Genomic DNA, 12,056 nt, shown 5'->3' with positions numbered 1-12,056 from the left:
TGTGTGTGTGTGTGTGTGTGTGTGTGTGTGTGTGTGTGTGTGTGTGTAGGGGGTAGGCACCTAAATTGAGGACCCACCCCTGACCCCCACTGGAGGACTAGAGAATCTCTTATCTCCTCTTTTCTTCATGTGAATCACCTCCTCCTAAGGAGGAGATATGGACACACTGAACAAACAGGACACTTGATATGAACATCTCAGACAGGGATGCTGCCCTAGTCCCCTACACAAATCACATACAGTTCACTACCGTTGGCAAGTTACACATACAATATACACTGACACATATACAAACAAACATGTATACAGACACAAAATTCACACCCTGATCCCCCCCAGCACACATATACATACAACATATACATGTTCAAACAACCCACAGTAATCAACTATGCATCTAAGATAAAGCCAAAAGACACTCTCATAGACACTCCTGTCACACGCAACATCCACATACTTTAGACACATCCGCATTCTCCCCCATCCCAATGCAAACACATCACATTTCAAAACATATACAAAATTTCCCCCACATCGGTGCACCCTATCTTCCGGACTTCAGGAAGCACGAATAGACCCTATGAATCCTTTCCTTACTACCTTGACTTTCCCTGATTTTTCACTGGCTAGTTCCCATTTTCACTGGCTGTCCCCCATGCTTTCAATTGTCTCCCTCCTAATCTCCAACTCCTGCCTTCCCTAGCTTCCTTCAGGTCCCAGCTAAACTCTCATCTCCTGCCAGAAGACTTTCCCAACTCCCCTTAATGCTAGGCCCTCCCCTCTGAGATTACTACAATCTACCCAGTCTATAGTTTGTTTGGACATGGTTGTTTACATCTTGTCTCCCCCATTAATCTGGTAGCTCCTTGAGAGCAGAGACTATCTTTTACCTTTCTTTGTATTCCCCAGAGCTTAGCACAGTACCTGGCACATAGGAGGCATTTAATAAATGCTTCTTGACTTGACTTTTTTTAACTAATATCCCCAGATCAAGGTTATTGATTACTTCCCAATTTACTGGTTCTCCTACAGCCCTAGGTTATAGTTCTTCTGTTTCTCTGTGTCCTACTCCAGACAGCCTCCTCTTACAAGATAGTTTAACTAGAAAGACTAGGAAATAGTCTTCTTTATCCTCTCTACCTACTAGCTACTGAGCTTCCCACCCCTTCTACTTTAATATCTGTAGTTATTTATTCTGTATGCAGGGAGACTTGGGGGATGGTAAGGGGTTTCGTTCCTCAGCACTTCTGCTCAGAGGCAGTGGGATGGCTGCAATGATCTCTGAAGGAACACCTGTATCCAAGTTTGGGACATAGAACTTAAGTGTGATTGGACACCTTACAAAGGTGCGTAGAGGAAAAAGGAGAAGCAAGGATCTAGGAACAAGAGGTAGAGATCCTGGGGTTAGGAAGCTGTCGGAGGTGGGTGGGGGTGGAGTGAAGGGAGTAGCTAAAAAGAAGATGAAAGGAGACACCACATGAAGGGAATTCTTCGGACGTGAAGGCTCACTTTGGGTGCAAGACAGACAGGAAGGAATTGGTGCTACAGCAGGAGGGAGGGAGGTTAGACTGAAGGGAAGACTTCCTGACTGCCAGGTAGCTGAGTGAATCCCCTATGCTTTCAGAACTGAGGACTTTCTCCTAGTCCAACTTGAGGATTGGTTCATAGAGAAAAAAAATCTCATGGGGATCCAGCCCGACTGGGGAGCTTCTCAAAATTTCCCCTCTCAGAGGAAATGTGTCAGCCTCTCAATCCTACAATTCCACTTCTCAGGATTTCTCTGTTGTGAACACAACAGAAAATTCAACTTTCTAAACCAGCATTCCCAAAGAGATAGCACCTGATCTGGGGAGGGTGGGAAGAAAAGAGACTTCATACTTCCACTTACTTCTCCATCACAAATCTCCCCCTTAAGCCCTCATGCTCCAAGGGTGGAGTTTTTAAAATAAGGACTAACCAGGACTCCAGGGCTTTTGCCACCCCCACACAGCTCCCAGTCAGAATCCTACCCCTCTATTGTTTCCAGGGCTTGGGACAACCCCACCTTCTCTCCTTCCCCCTCTCCCATCCAAGTCCCTTTGCAATTTCCAGATCTACCCCCTTCCTCCCAGAGGAAAACCTGCAGAAGGAAGGATCCCCCAAGACCCCTGTTTGCTCATTCTGGGACTCTTCCTACCTCCCAACTCTCAGCTTAGGGATGCTAGAGAGGAGGGTGTGGTAGACACACAACACTAGGCTGATTCTGCAAATCGACCCCCCAGCTCAGGTTCAACTCCTCCCCCGAGCCCAATCTCTCCAGACATCGGTCTCTAGCTCCCGCTTCCCAAAACCCCCATTTTTTCACTCCACCCGCAGCAAACCCACTCCTCAGGCTCCTCCTGTCACCCCTGGGCTTGCCAACCCAGAACAAAAGCTAGAGCAAGAGAAGGAGAGAGGGAGGAGGGGTGGGGGGACAGGACCAGGATCCAAGGCCCAGGACCTCCTTAGAGGGAGCCCCCACCCCATGCCACCCCCAGCCCAGCCTTCGAACTTTGGTGGAGAGGTGATCTGAAGCCCCCACCTCCTATAGTCTATGCACCCCCACCCACCCTTCTACTGCCCCTCCCCCAGGTTCCAGCCCTTCCCCCCCAGCCACACCCCCTTCCATTCCAACACTCAGTCCAACAAAGAGACACCCAGTCCCAGCTTCCCAGGCTCTATCTCCCCCAAAAGTATGTAACTCAGGGGGCCAGAGCGATTGCAGGGCACCCCTTCTCTAATCCCCGCCCACTTGCCAAGGGGGAGTAGGTGCAAAGGAGTGCCTATCCCCACATTCCTCTAGCTTTTGCAGCTCAGAAGGGACACCCCCTCTGAGAATCCAGTCTGGGTTGCAAGACCACTAAACCCGACTCTCTCGTTGTTAGTATTTCTTTGTCTTACGGGAGAATCTAGGGGGTGCCCCGGAATGATCCCAGTGGGGATCAGAAGGGAACTTTATGTCACTTGGAAATTGGGGGCGGAGGCGGGTCCCCCTTTGTGGTGAAGGCATGGAGCTAGGGACTGATGAGGGGGGAATGAACTTTTCCTGGCCCGGGAGAAGGAGGATGCCGGAATGGGCGGGAGGGGAGCAGGCGGGGATGCCAGGGTCCTGGTGCCTCCCCCCATTCTCCCACTTACCTTGTCTGCCCACGATCTCCGCCACGTGTTCCGATGTGGGCACGGGGACACACTCCGTGGTGTTGCTGCTACTCTTGAGCCGCAGCTCGGCCTCTTTGTACAGGGCGCAGAGCTTGGCATCGCCTGCCCCTTTAGGGGCCGCCGGTGGCTGGGGCGGCTGGGCCGGGGGGGCCGCCGGCGGGGCTGCCGGGGGCGCCGGGGGTGGCGGCGGCGGGGCAGGCTGAGGGGGGGCATTTGGCGGGGCGGGGGCGTTGCCCCCCCCACCTCCGCCGTCCTCACCCGCCGTGGGGGCAGGGGGCTCCCCCAAACCAAGGAGGCAGAGTTGATCCAGGGCGAGCTGGAGGGCCCGCTCGTCTTCCAGGAGACCTCGGTCCTTCGCGCTCCCTCCGAAACATCCCAGTTCCCCAAATCCCCCATTTCTTTCCATTATTCCAGATACCACTAGACTAGGCATGGCGAAACAAAAGCTGAGAGAGAGGGAGAGAGGGAGAGAGAGGGGGAGAAAGGGGGGGAAGGGAGAGAGAGGGAGAGAGGGAGAGAGGGAGAGGGAGAGAGAGGGAGAGAGAGGGAGAGAGACGGAGAGAGAGAGAGAGAGAGAGAGGTGGAAGGGGAGGGGAAGGGAGAGGAGGGGGTGTGTGGTGTGGGGAGGGGGGAACAAAGAACTGGGGAGGGGGTGAAGAAAGCAAGACAGAAAGATAGACCCTCCCCCTGCGCCCCCCTCCCCAAACACCCTGAAATCCGACTCCCCTCTCCCCCAGCCCCCTGGGGGGGTGGGGGGAGTTGTAGCAAATTCAAGAGAACAGCTTTCTTCCCCTCTCTGGGGGTGAAGGTGGAGGTAGCGGGGGTGCGGAGGGGTTGCGGGATCTCTGCCCCCACCCCACCCGCTTCGAATCCAGAGTCTCTAGACACTCACAGTCCAGACGCCCCCCCGTCTAGGTTCCCAGCACCAAGCCCCCCAGCGGCTCTCCGTCGCCCCCAATAGAGCCCAGCCCCTTCCAGCTCTCAAACTCTTTTGTTTTAAATGAACTGGATAGAGCAGCATGGGACTGACTGGGGGAGGGGGAGGGGGCGGAGGCCCCTAGGGATGCTGGGAATTGTAGTTTTTCTAGTCCAGCTCAGCGCGGGGTGGGCGGGGGAGGGACTGGGGGAACACATTTCTTGACTCAAGCAAAAGAAAGATGTGCCCCGCAACCGCATCTCAGAAGCCGAGGAAAGGAAGCATCTTTGGCGGGGTGGGGTGGCCGAAAGCGGACCGAAGATGGTGCTGTGATTTTGCCAAGAGGGTGTGTGAACAAACAGCTCATGTTTGCAAAAGGCAAACGTTCTCCCCTTCCTTTCTTCCCAACACCCCCTCCCCATCCTCCTCCACCCCAGCCCCAGGTCCATATTTCTTATGGAAATGAGGGAAGGCAGGAGGCAGGCCTGGAAGGAGGGAGGGGGAACTGGGAGCAGGGAGCGGTCCGGCTCCGTCACTGCGGCTTTCTCTCTCTCTCCCCTCTCCCTCTCCCTTTCTTCCTCTCTGTCTCTTTCTCTCTCTCTCCCGCGCTCTCACTCACAGAACTAGATCCCGGATCCTGGCCTCAGTTCCATGTTCCCTGCAGAGACAAAGCTGAGATACGGGGAGAGGCGGGCTCCGTGGACTGTGGATTGAGGGGGGGAGATTTAGAGTGGGCCAGGCTGGCTAGAATGGGGGACCACAGACCACGGACAGGAGTCCCCGTAGTCTCCAGACTGTCAGCTCACATCTTCCCAAGTTGGGGGACTCAAGAGAAGTCATCTACACGCAGAAAGGTGAGTTGATCAGTTTCTTTGGGGCACCTGACTGTGGTTAAAATCTGTGGGGTTCTCTTTGGAGAGCCAGTAACAAGCTGAAAAGAAATTGGGGGGAGTTAAAGGGGAACTGCATGAGGGGAGATGGAGAGAAAGAGAGGAAGTGGAGGATAGAGAGAAGCAAAAGGTGTGATAGCTTGGAACCCAGGTTTTCAGACCTTGGTCGTGAATATAACTGAAAAGCAGAGATCTGCACTTTCTTCCCCACCATTGAACCCTTAGAACTCAACTTTTCTTCCTCCTTCACTGAACCTTGAGTCCTAGGTCAGGCCTTTGAGTCTTGGACTCTTCCGGGATTTGACAGAATTAGGTCGGGAGGGGAGGTTGGTGGGGAGGAGGTATGGGATCACTTGCCCTCAGCATTCCCCTATTTTTCTTTCTGAAAGAAAGAACTACTAATTCCACTAAAAAACCAGTGGGGGGGGGGGATGTTGTAATTACAGAATGAAGGATCAAGGTCAGATAGACCTGAAAAGAACTTCCAAACTGAGTAACTAAAAATTGGGCCAGGAGAGATGTTTCTTCTGGGGGGGGGGCTTTAAAAATAAAGGTCTTCTCAGGTGATTGGTGAGGAATAAGGTAATTACATTAATTCAACAACAGATATTTATTAAATGCACTGTATCCAATTGTGGCAGAGATTCAAAGTGTAGATAAGACACAGTCCCTTGGAGGGGGACCCGTGGAGTTTATAATCCAGAAGAGGAATAATAGCTAACATTTATATAGCACTTCAGAATTTACAAAGCACTTTGAAAAACAAATCCTTTTAGGGGATTACTTTTTTTTAGGGGATCCTTTTAGGGGATTTGTTCTGTGAAATTTGGTGTCAATCAAAAGGCCAAACTTGAGGACCTACATGGCCACATGTGGCCTCAAGGCCGAGGGTTCCCACCCCGTGTCTCATTTGATCCCCTTGAAAACCCTGTGAAGTTGGTGCTGTTAAGATAAGGAAACTGAGGCTGGGAGAGGTTAAAGTAACTTGCCCAGAGTCAGACAAGCAGGTAAGTGTTTGAGGTGGGATTCAAATTCTGGTCTTTCTGATGATGCTAAGTCCAACATTCTATCCACCATGCCAAGCTGCCTCTCCAGAAGACACAAATACAGATATATGAAATATGCATTACATGATAAGCACATTAGAGTGTTGCAAAACAAAGTGTTATATGAAGTGTGAGAGAGAAGGTTTCTCTAGTGTTATGTATTGGGGGTGAGGAGTGAGGCAGGACAGGGCAGTGAGAAGATTAGGGAAGTCTTAGAATCTGTGTTGAAAAGGACTCCGGAGGGAATCTAGTTATTCAACCTCCATTTTGAAGAACAAGAAGCAGCTCATTCCACTTTTACACAGCATTAATTGTTGGTAAACTTTTGGCATACATTGAACTGAAATTGTCTCCTTGCAATTTCCACTCATCCCTCCCATTTCAACTATCCAAGGCCAAACAGCACAAGTCTCATCTGTCTTTCACACAACAGCCTTTCAAATACTTGAAGAGAGCTATCAAGTCCCACTTACGTCTTGGCTTCTCTTGGCAAAATATCACCAGTTCTTTTATCTGTTCCACAAATGGTACCTTCTCCAGTCCCCTCACCATCCATTCTTGTTGCCCACATCTGAACAGGCTCCAGTTTGTCAATGTCCTTTCTGTAAAGAGTTATTGTCCATAGGAGGGGTAGGGGAAGGCTTTGTGGAGTAAGTAGCATTTGAATTGGACTTTAAGAGATGAGTGAGAATTAAATGGGCAAAGAGGTAGAGAGAGGGCATTCCAGGCACGGAGGACAGTAAGAACAAAGGCACGGAGGTAGCTAAGTGCAGTGCATTTTCCAGGGGGATTAGGACTGGTTTGGTTAGAGCATAGCATGCATGAAAAGGAATTTAAGACTGAATAGAGTGGCACCACTTTGTGGAGGGCCTTGAATGCCAGGAAAAGGAATTTAAACTTTACTAAGTAGATAATAGGGAACTATTGTTTGTTTGTTTTTTAACGGAAGAGTGAAATGATCAGTGAAATCTAGGTGTTCCCCTTTTGGTCCTTCCTAGGACCTGAAATGGGATTGGGCTAGTTAGGAATTTAGCAGCCTGATGTCTGGATCTCTTTTGGATCTTTTCTCGGGATGGAGAGGGTCAGGACAGTATTCTCCCTTTATAGAGACAAGCTCCAAGAATGGATTGTCTGTACCAATTGCTTTAAAAGAGAATCAAAATGAGCACCTGTGGAACTCAGGAGTGAAGGGAGAGATGAGAACAGGTAGGGAGACAGGGGGAAGGACATTAGCAGCTGAGGCTAAAGGTGCTTGAAGATCCTTGGTCTGACGAAGTCTGGCTCACTCTTGACTCAGAACAAGTTGGGAACAGTTCACATTGGAGGAAAGACTGGAGATATGGAGAGGAAGTGGGGCTGGGAGAGAGTGAATGTGATAATAGAAAGAATCGAGGGGAGAATGATGGGAATGGGACAGGTAATAGGGATTTGGCATACCCAGAAAGCAACGGCAGAGGGATCAGGCTGGCATCACTTTAGAGTTGCCAGGGATGCGTTAGGAGCCAGCCCCAAATTACAGTAGGTCTCTATGTGTGTACACATAATGCTTTTTTATTATAGAACTGTCTACAGAAACACTCAAAGCTTGTTCTGGTCTCATGAAGCAAGCATGGGAAAGGGTGAAGTCCTCTCCAGTTAGTGAGGCCCACCCTTGGGTGGATGGAACTAACTGAAATTGTCCAGTTATCAGATCCGGTCCTGCCTCCCACCCCACCTTTGGTCCCTTGAGTTTTCTCCAGATTCTTGCTCTGGCGTCTCAACTGCCTTCAACTTTTCCCCTCCCAAGCCAATTAAAATCTGCAGATTAATGACAACCAAGACTATGACCAGGGGATTTGACAAGAGAGGCAAACAAAGTGGGGAGGGATGGGAAAGAGAGAACACATCTGCTGAGTCTACTTCCTTCTAAGGAGAAGAACTGTGAAAGCCAGGGGGTTTCTGGAGATGTGCAAGGACAGGGTCCTTCCTGGCAGGCAGTTCCACTTTTTTTTTTTTTTTGTGGCTTTTTGGCGAGGCAATCAGGGTTAAGTGACTTGCCCAGAGTCACACAACTAGTAAGTGTCAAGTGTCTGAGGCCAGATTTGAACTCAGGTCCTCCTGACTCCAAGGTTGGAGCTTTATCCACAGTATCACCTAGCTGCCCCCAGGCAGTTCCACTTTAATAATAACAGGGGACTCTCCCCTAGAGGTAGACCAGGGGCACTTTATTGGTGTCTGGGAAGTCCTTGTACACTCTGAATGCTGGATCAATGAAGGTACTCCTATTAAAAAGACCAGTGGGAGAGGTATAGGAATTCAGTGGCTTGTTTGTGCACATGAAAGCACATGCATATAATGTATGTGTACATGTAGATGTGCATGCATGTGCCCATGCTTTGTGTTCACATACACATTAAGGGTGTATGTGCATGTGAGTATATTTTACATGTATGTGCATGGGCACATGTCTTTGTGGGCTCATGCAAACATGCATGATTTTGTGCTGCATGTATATACATATGTAGGTGTGCATAATGATAACTCATATTTAAGCACTTTAAATTTTCTGAAGTATTTTCCTCACAGACATAGGAGGCAGATAGTCTAAAACCTTTCTTTATCCCCCATTTCCTTCTCACAGGGTCTTGTGTCTATGCATGTACTATATCCCCCTAGTAGAGCATAAGCATGTTGAGGACAGGGAAGGGAATAAGCATTTATATAATACCTACTGTGTGCCAGGGACTTTATAAATATTTGATCCTCACAACAACCCTGAGAAGTAAGTGCTGTTATTAACTCCACTTTACAGTTGATGAAAAGGGCAAACAAACATTCAGTGATTTGCCCAGCATCACACATTGAATAAGTAAGTGTTTGAGGTCAAATCTGAACTCAGGTCTTCCTGACACCAAGCCCAACACTCTATCTGCTGTGCCACCAGCTACCTGATAGGAACTATCTTTTGTTTCTTGCATTTACAACAATTGGTCTGTAGAGGCTCCATACTTTAAATTGAATTGAAGTACCAGGTGTAATATTCCCATTTTACAGATAAGGAAACTGAGATTAAGGGGTGGGAATTGATTTGCCAAAGATCATACAATTAGGAAGTGTCAAGGCTAGAAATAGAAACCAAGTGGCTCCTAACTTCAAGTCCAGGAGACTTTTATCAGGAGAATTTTTCCTCTTCTTTCACATTCCTAGATATCTCATGCATTCATATGTGTAGACACACATGTATGTACATACATGTAAGCTCATTCAGCACACACATGTATTACAAGCATGTTGAGGCATATAGGTCATGTGTTTGTGTGTATGTGTTTGTATTCATGTGCTGGTGTGTGCATGTTATATATGTGTGCAAAGGAGTGCAAAGGATCTATTGATATATAAAGCACTTTGCAAACTTTAGTGTGCTATATAAATATCAGCTGTTGTTATTAGATGATGATGATGAAGTGCAAGGTATGCCAAAATCTTAGTGCATTTTCAAGTTATTAAAACTTAAAACTGCATTAAGACTTATGGGACACTCTGTATTCTAGGCCAGCACTACTAGGTATAGAGTTGGAGAATGGTCTGTGGTGAATCCCAGCCAAATTCCGTCAAAGCATCATTGTTAATAGGAAAATAGGATTCAAAACTGGAAAGACACCCCTGCCCCCAGATCATCTGGTTCAGGGGTTCTTAACCTTTTTTGTGTGTGTCCTAGACCCTTTCAGCAGTCTGGGGAAACCTATGGACCTCTTCTCATAATTATGTTCTTTTTTTTTATAATTATGTTCTTAAATGCATACAATAAAATACATTGAATAACAAAGGAAACCAATTATAATGAAACAATTATTAACAAATTTTAAGTTCACATAATCCAGGTTAATAACCCCTAACCTAGTCTATCCCCCCATTTAAAGGTGAGGAAACCGAGGCCCAGAGAGAGAACTGATTTGCAAGAGATCACAGAACTAGTAAGCATTAGAACAAGCATTGGGAACAGAAGCACTCTTTTGAGAGATGGCTCCCCAGGACTCTGCTAGGAGTCTAGGGTGGGCTGAAGGAAAGGTAGTTTCAGAGCTTGTCTCCTAGCAAAGTTAAATGACACAAAACATTGGTTCTGAGCCCTACAAACCCAGCTGACTTTGGGGGAATATGTACAGGTATGCACACACATTCTTTTTAGAGTTCTGATGAAAACAGAGGTCTTTACACAAGGTGTCCCAAAAGTCTCTGTGCAGTTTTAAGCAAGTAAATAAAATGAAAAGCTATTCAAGCTTAAAACAGCACTAAGACTTTTGGGACAGTGCTTAAGCAAACAACTAGCCCTGGGAATAGAAGGTTAAACAGAAACCTTATGCTTGCCTTTCCCAGCTGTTCTCCTCTCCCTGCAGACATTAGCCAGTGTACTTTAGCTCTGAACAAAACTACAATTAATAGAAAGTGTAGAAAATACCAAATGCGAGGGGCAGCTAGGTGATGCAGTGGATAGAGCTCCAGCCTCGGAGTCAGGAGGACCTGAGTTCAAATCTGGCCTCAGACACTTGACACTTACTAGTTGTGTGACCCTGGGCAAGTCATCAAAAAAGGCAAAAAAAAAAAAAACCAAACTGGAAAATACCAAATAGAAGATAATACCCAATAGAAGATAATACCCAAATTGCTTATATTTAGCTTTGAAACACAATCATAATCACAATATATGTATATATACATATAAATATAAAGGGGAAACTTGGGTATGAAGTAGTAAGAGAAATTCTGGAGCCCTAATTTTATAGTCTTTAGCCTGATTCCAAGTTCAGGGACCAAAAAATTCTATTGAGTGTATGTATAGGTGTTAATTTAAAGGGAAGGAAAGAAACAAGCATTTATTAAGTGCCTACTGTTTACCAAGTGCTTTATAAATATTAACTCGATCCTTACAATAATCTTGAGAATTAGGTACTGCTATGATTCCCATTTTACTGATAGAGAACTGGGGCAAACTGAGGTTAGTGGGTCACATAACTATTAAGGAAGTGTATGAGTCAAGATTTGAACTCAGGTCTTCCTGACTTGAGGCTTTATCTAGGTGACTGGAGGAACTGTAGATAGAAGGTAGATGGTGTGGTTATGGTTGTGGGTGTGTTATATCCCTTCCCTCATCTGTCACCTGTAATTACTGTCTAGACACCAAAGTACCTAAGGGAGTGGAGGAATCCCCCTTCTCCCATCTGGAGACATCATGCTCAGAGCCTCTTGAGAGGAGAAAGACAGAAACATTAACAACTCACAACACAAGCCCTACCTAGAAAACTGTCCCTGTAAAAGGTCATTGCATCTATCCTCTTGCCTACATTGATCTTAGCCAGAAGAGGCTTCCTTCTCTGTTTAAAGAGTTTTCTGAAACTCTATCCATTTGTCCAACTTCTACCTTTTCTTGAGGTTTCCTCTTCAACTTACAGTGGAGATAGAATATAGGGGCAGCTAGGTGGTACAGTGGTTAGAGCACTGGCCCTGGAGTCAGGAGGACCTGAGTTCAAATGTGACCTCAGACACTTATGCTTACTAGCTGTGTGACCCTGAGCAAGTCACTTAACCCTGATTGCAGAAACAAAACAAAACACAAAAAACCAAACCCCTAAAACAAAAAAGGTAGAATATGCACTACTAATTAATGAATGTCTAGGGATATCGTAGGATCATAGATTTAGAGCTGTCAGGGACCTTAGAGATCATATAATCTAACCCTCTCCTTTTATAGAGGAGGAAAATAAAGCCCATAAAGGAAATGACTTGCCTAAGGTCACACTGCCAGTAGGTAGCTGAGTCATGAGTCGTACCTTATTGGCCATCTAGACCTATACATGGAAAAGAATCCCAGCAAACAATTGGTTTGCCTGAAGGACTCCAATGAGGGGGAGTCTACTGCCTCCCAAGATAGCCCATTCTACTTTGAGATGGCTGTAATTACTACAAAGTTTTTCTTTACATCAATTATGAATTTTCAACATCTATCTATTGCTCTTAGATCTAATCTCATGATAGCCCTTCAAATAATAATAA

General features: G+C 46.9%; 1 protein-coding gene across 1 annotated transcript in view; it reads right to left on the bottom strand.

Moving 5' to 3' along the window:
* Positions 1-3,666, bottom strand: part of MEX3A (mex-3 RNA binding family member A) — an 8,323-nt gene extending 4,657 nt beyond the window's left edge. Inside the window, exon 1 of the mRNA XM_027871432.1 lies at positions 3,157-3,666. Within this exon, the coding sequence (XP_027727233.1) occupies positions 3,157-3,610 (454 nt within the window). The 5' untranslated portion in view covers positions 3,611-3,666. The remainder of the gene's footprint in view (positions 1-3,156) is intronic.
* Between the last annotated feature and the right edge of the window lie 8,390 nt (positions 3,667-12,056).

Source organism: Vombatus ursinus, unplaced genomic scaffold, assembly GCF_900497805.2.
Source record: "Vombatus ursinus unplaced genomic scaffold, bare-nosed wombat genome assembly UNPS02014798.1, whole genome shotgun sequence".
Lineage (NCBI taxonomy): Eukaryota > Metazoa > Chordata > Mammalia > Diprotodontia > Vombatidae > Vombatus > Vombatus ursinus.
The sequence above is the reverse complement of the archived record's forward strand: the minus strand, read 5'-3'. Positions and strand labels throughout refer to the sequence as shown.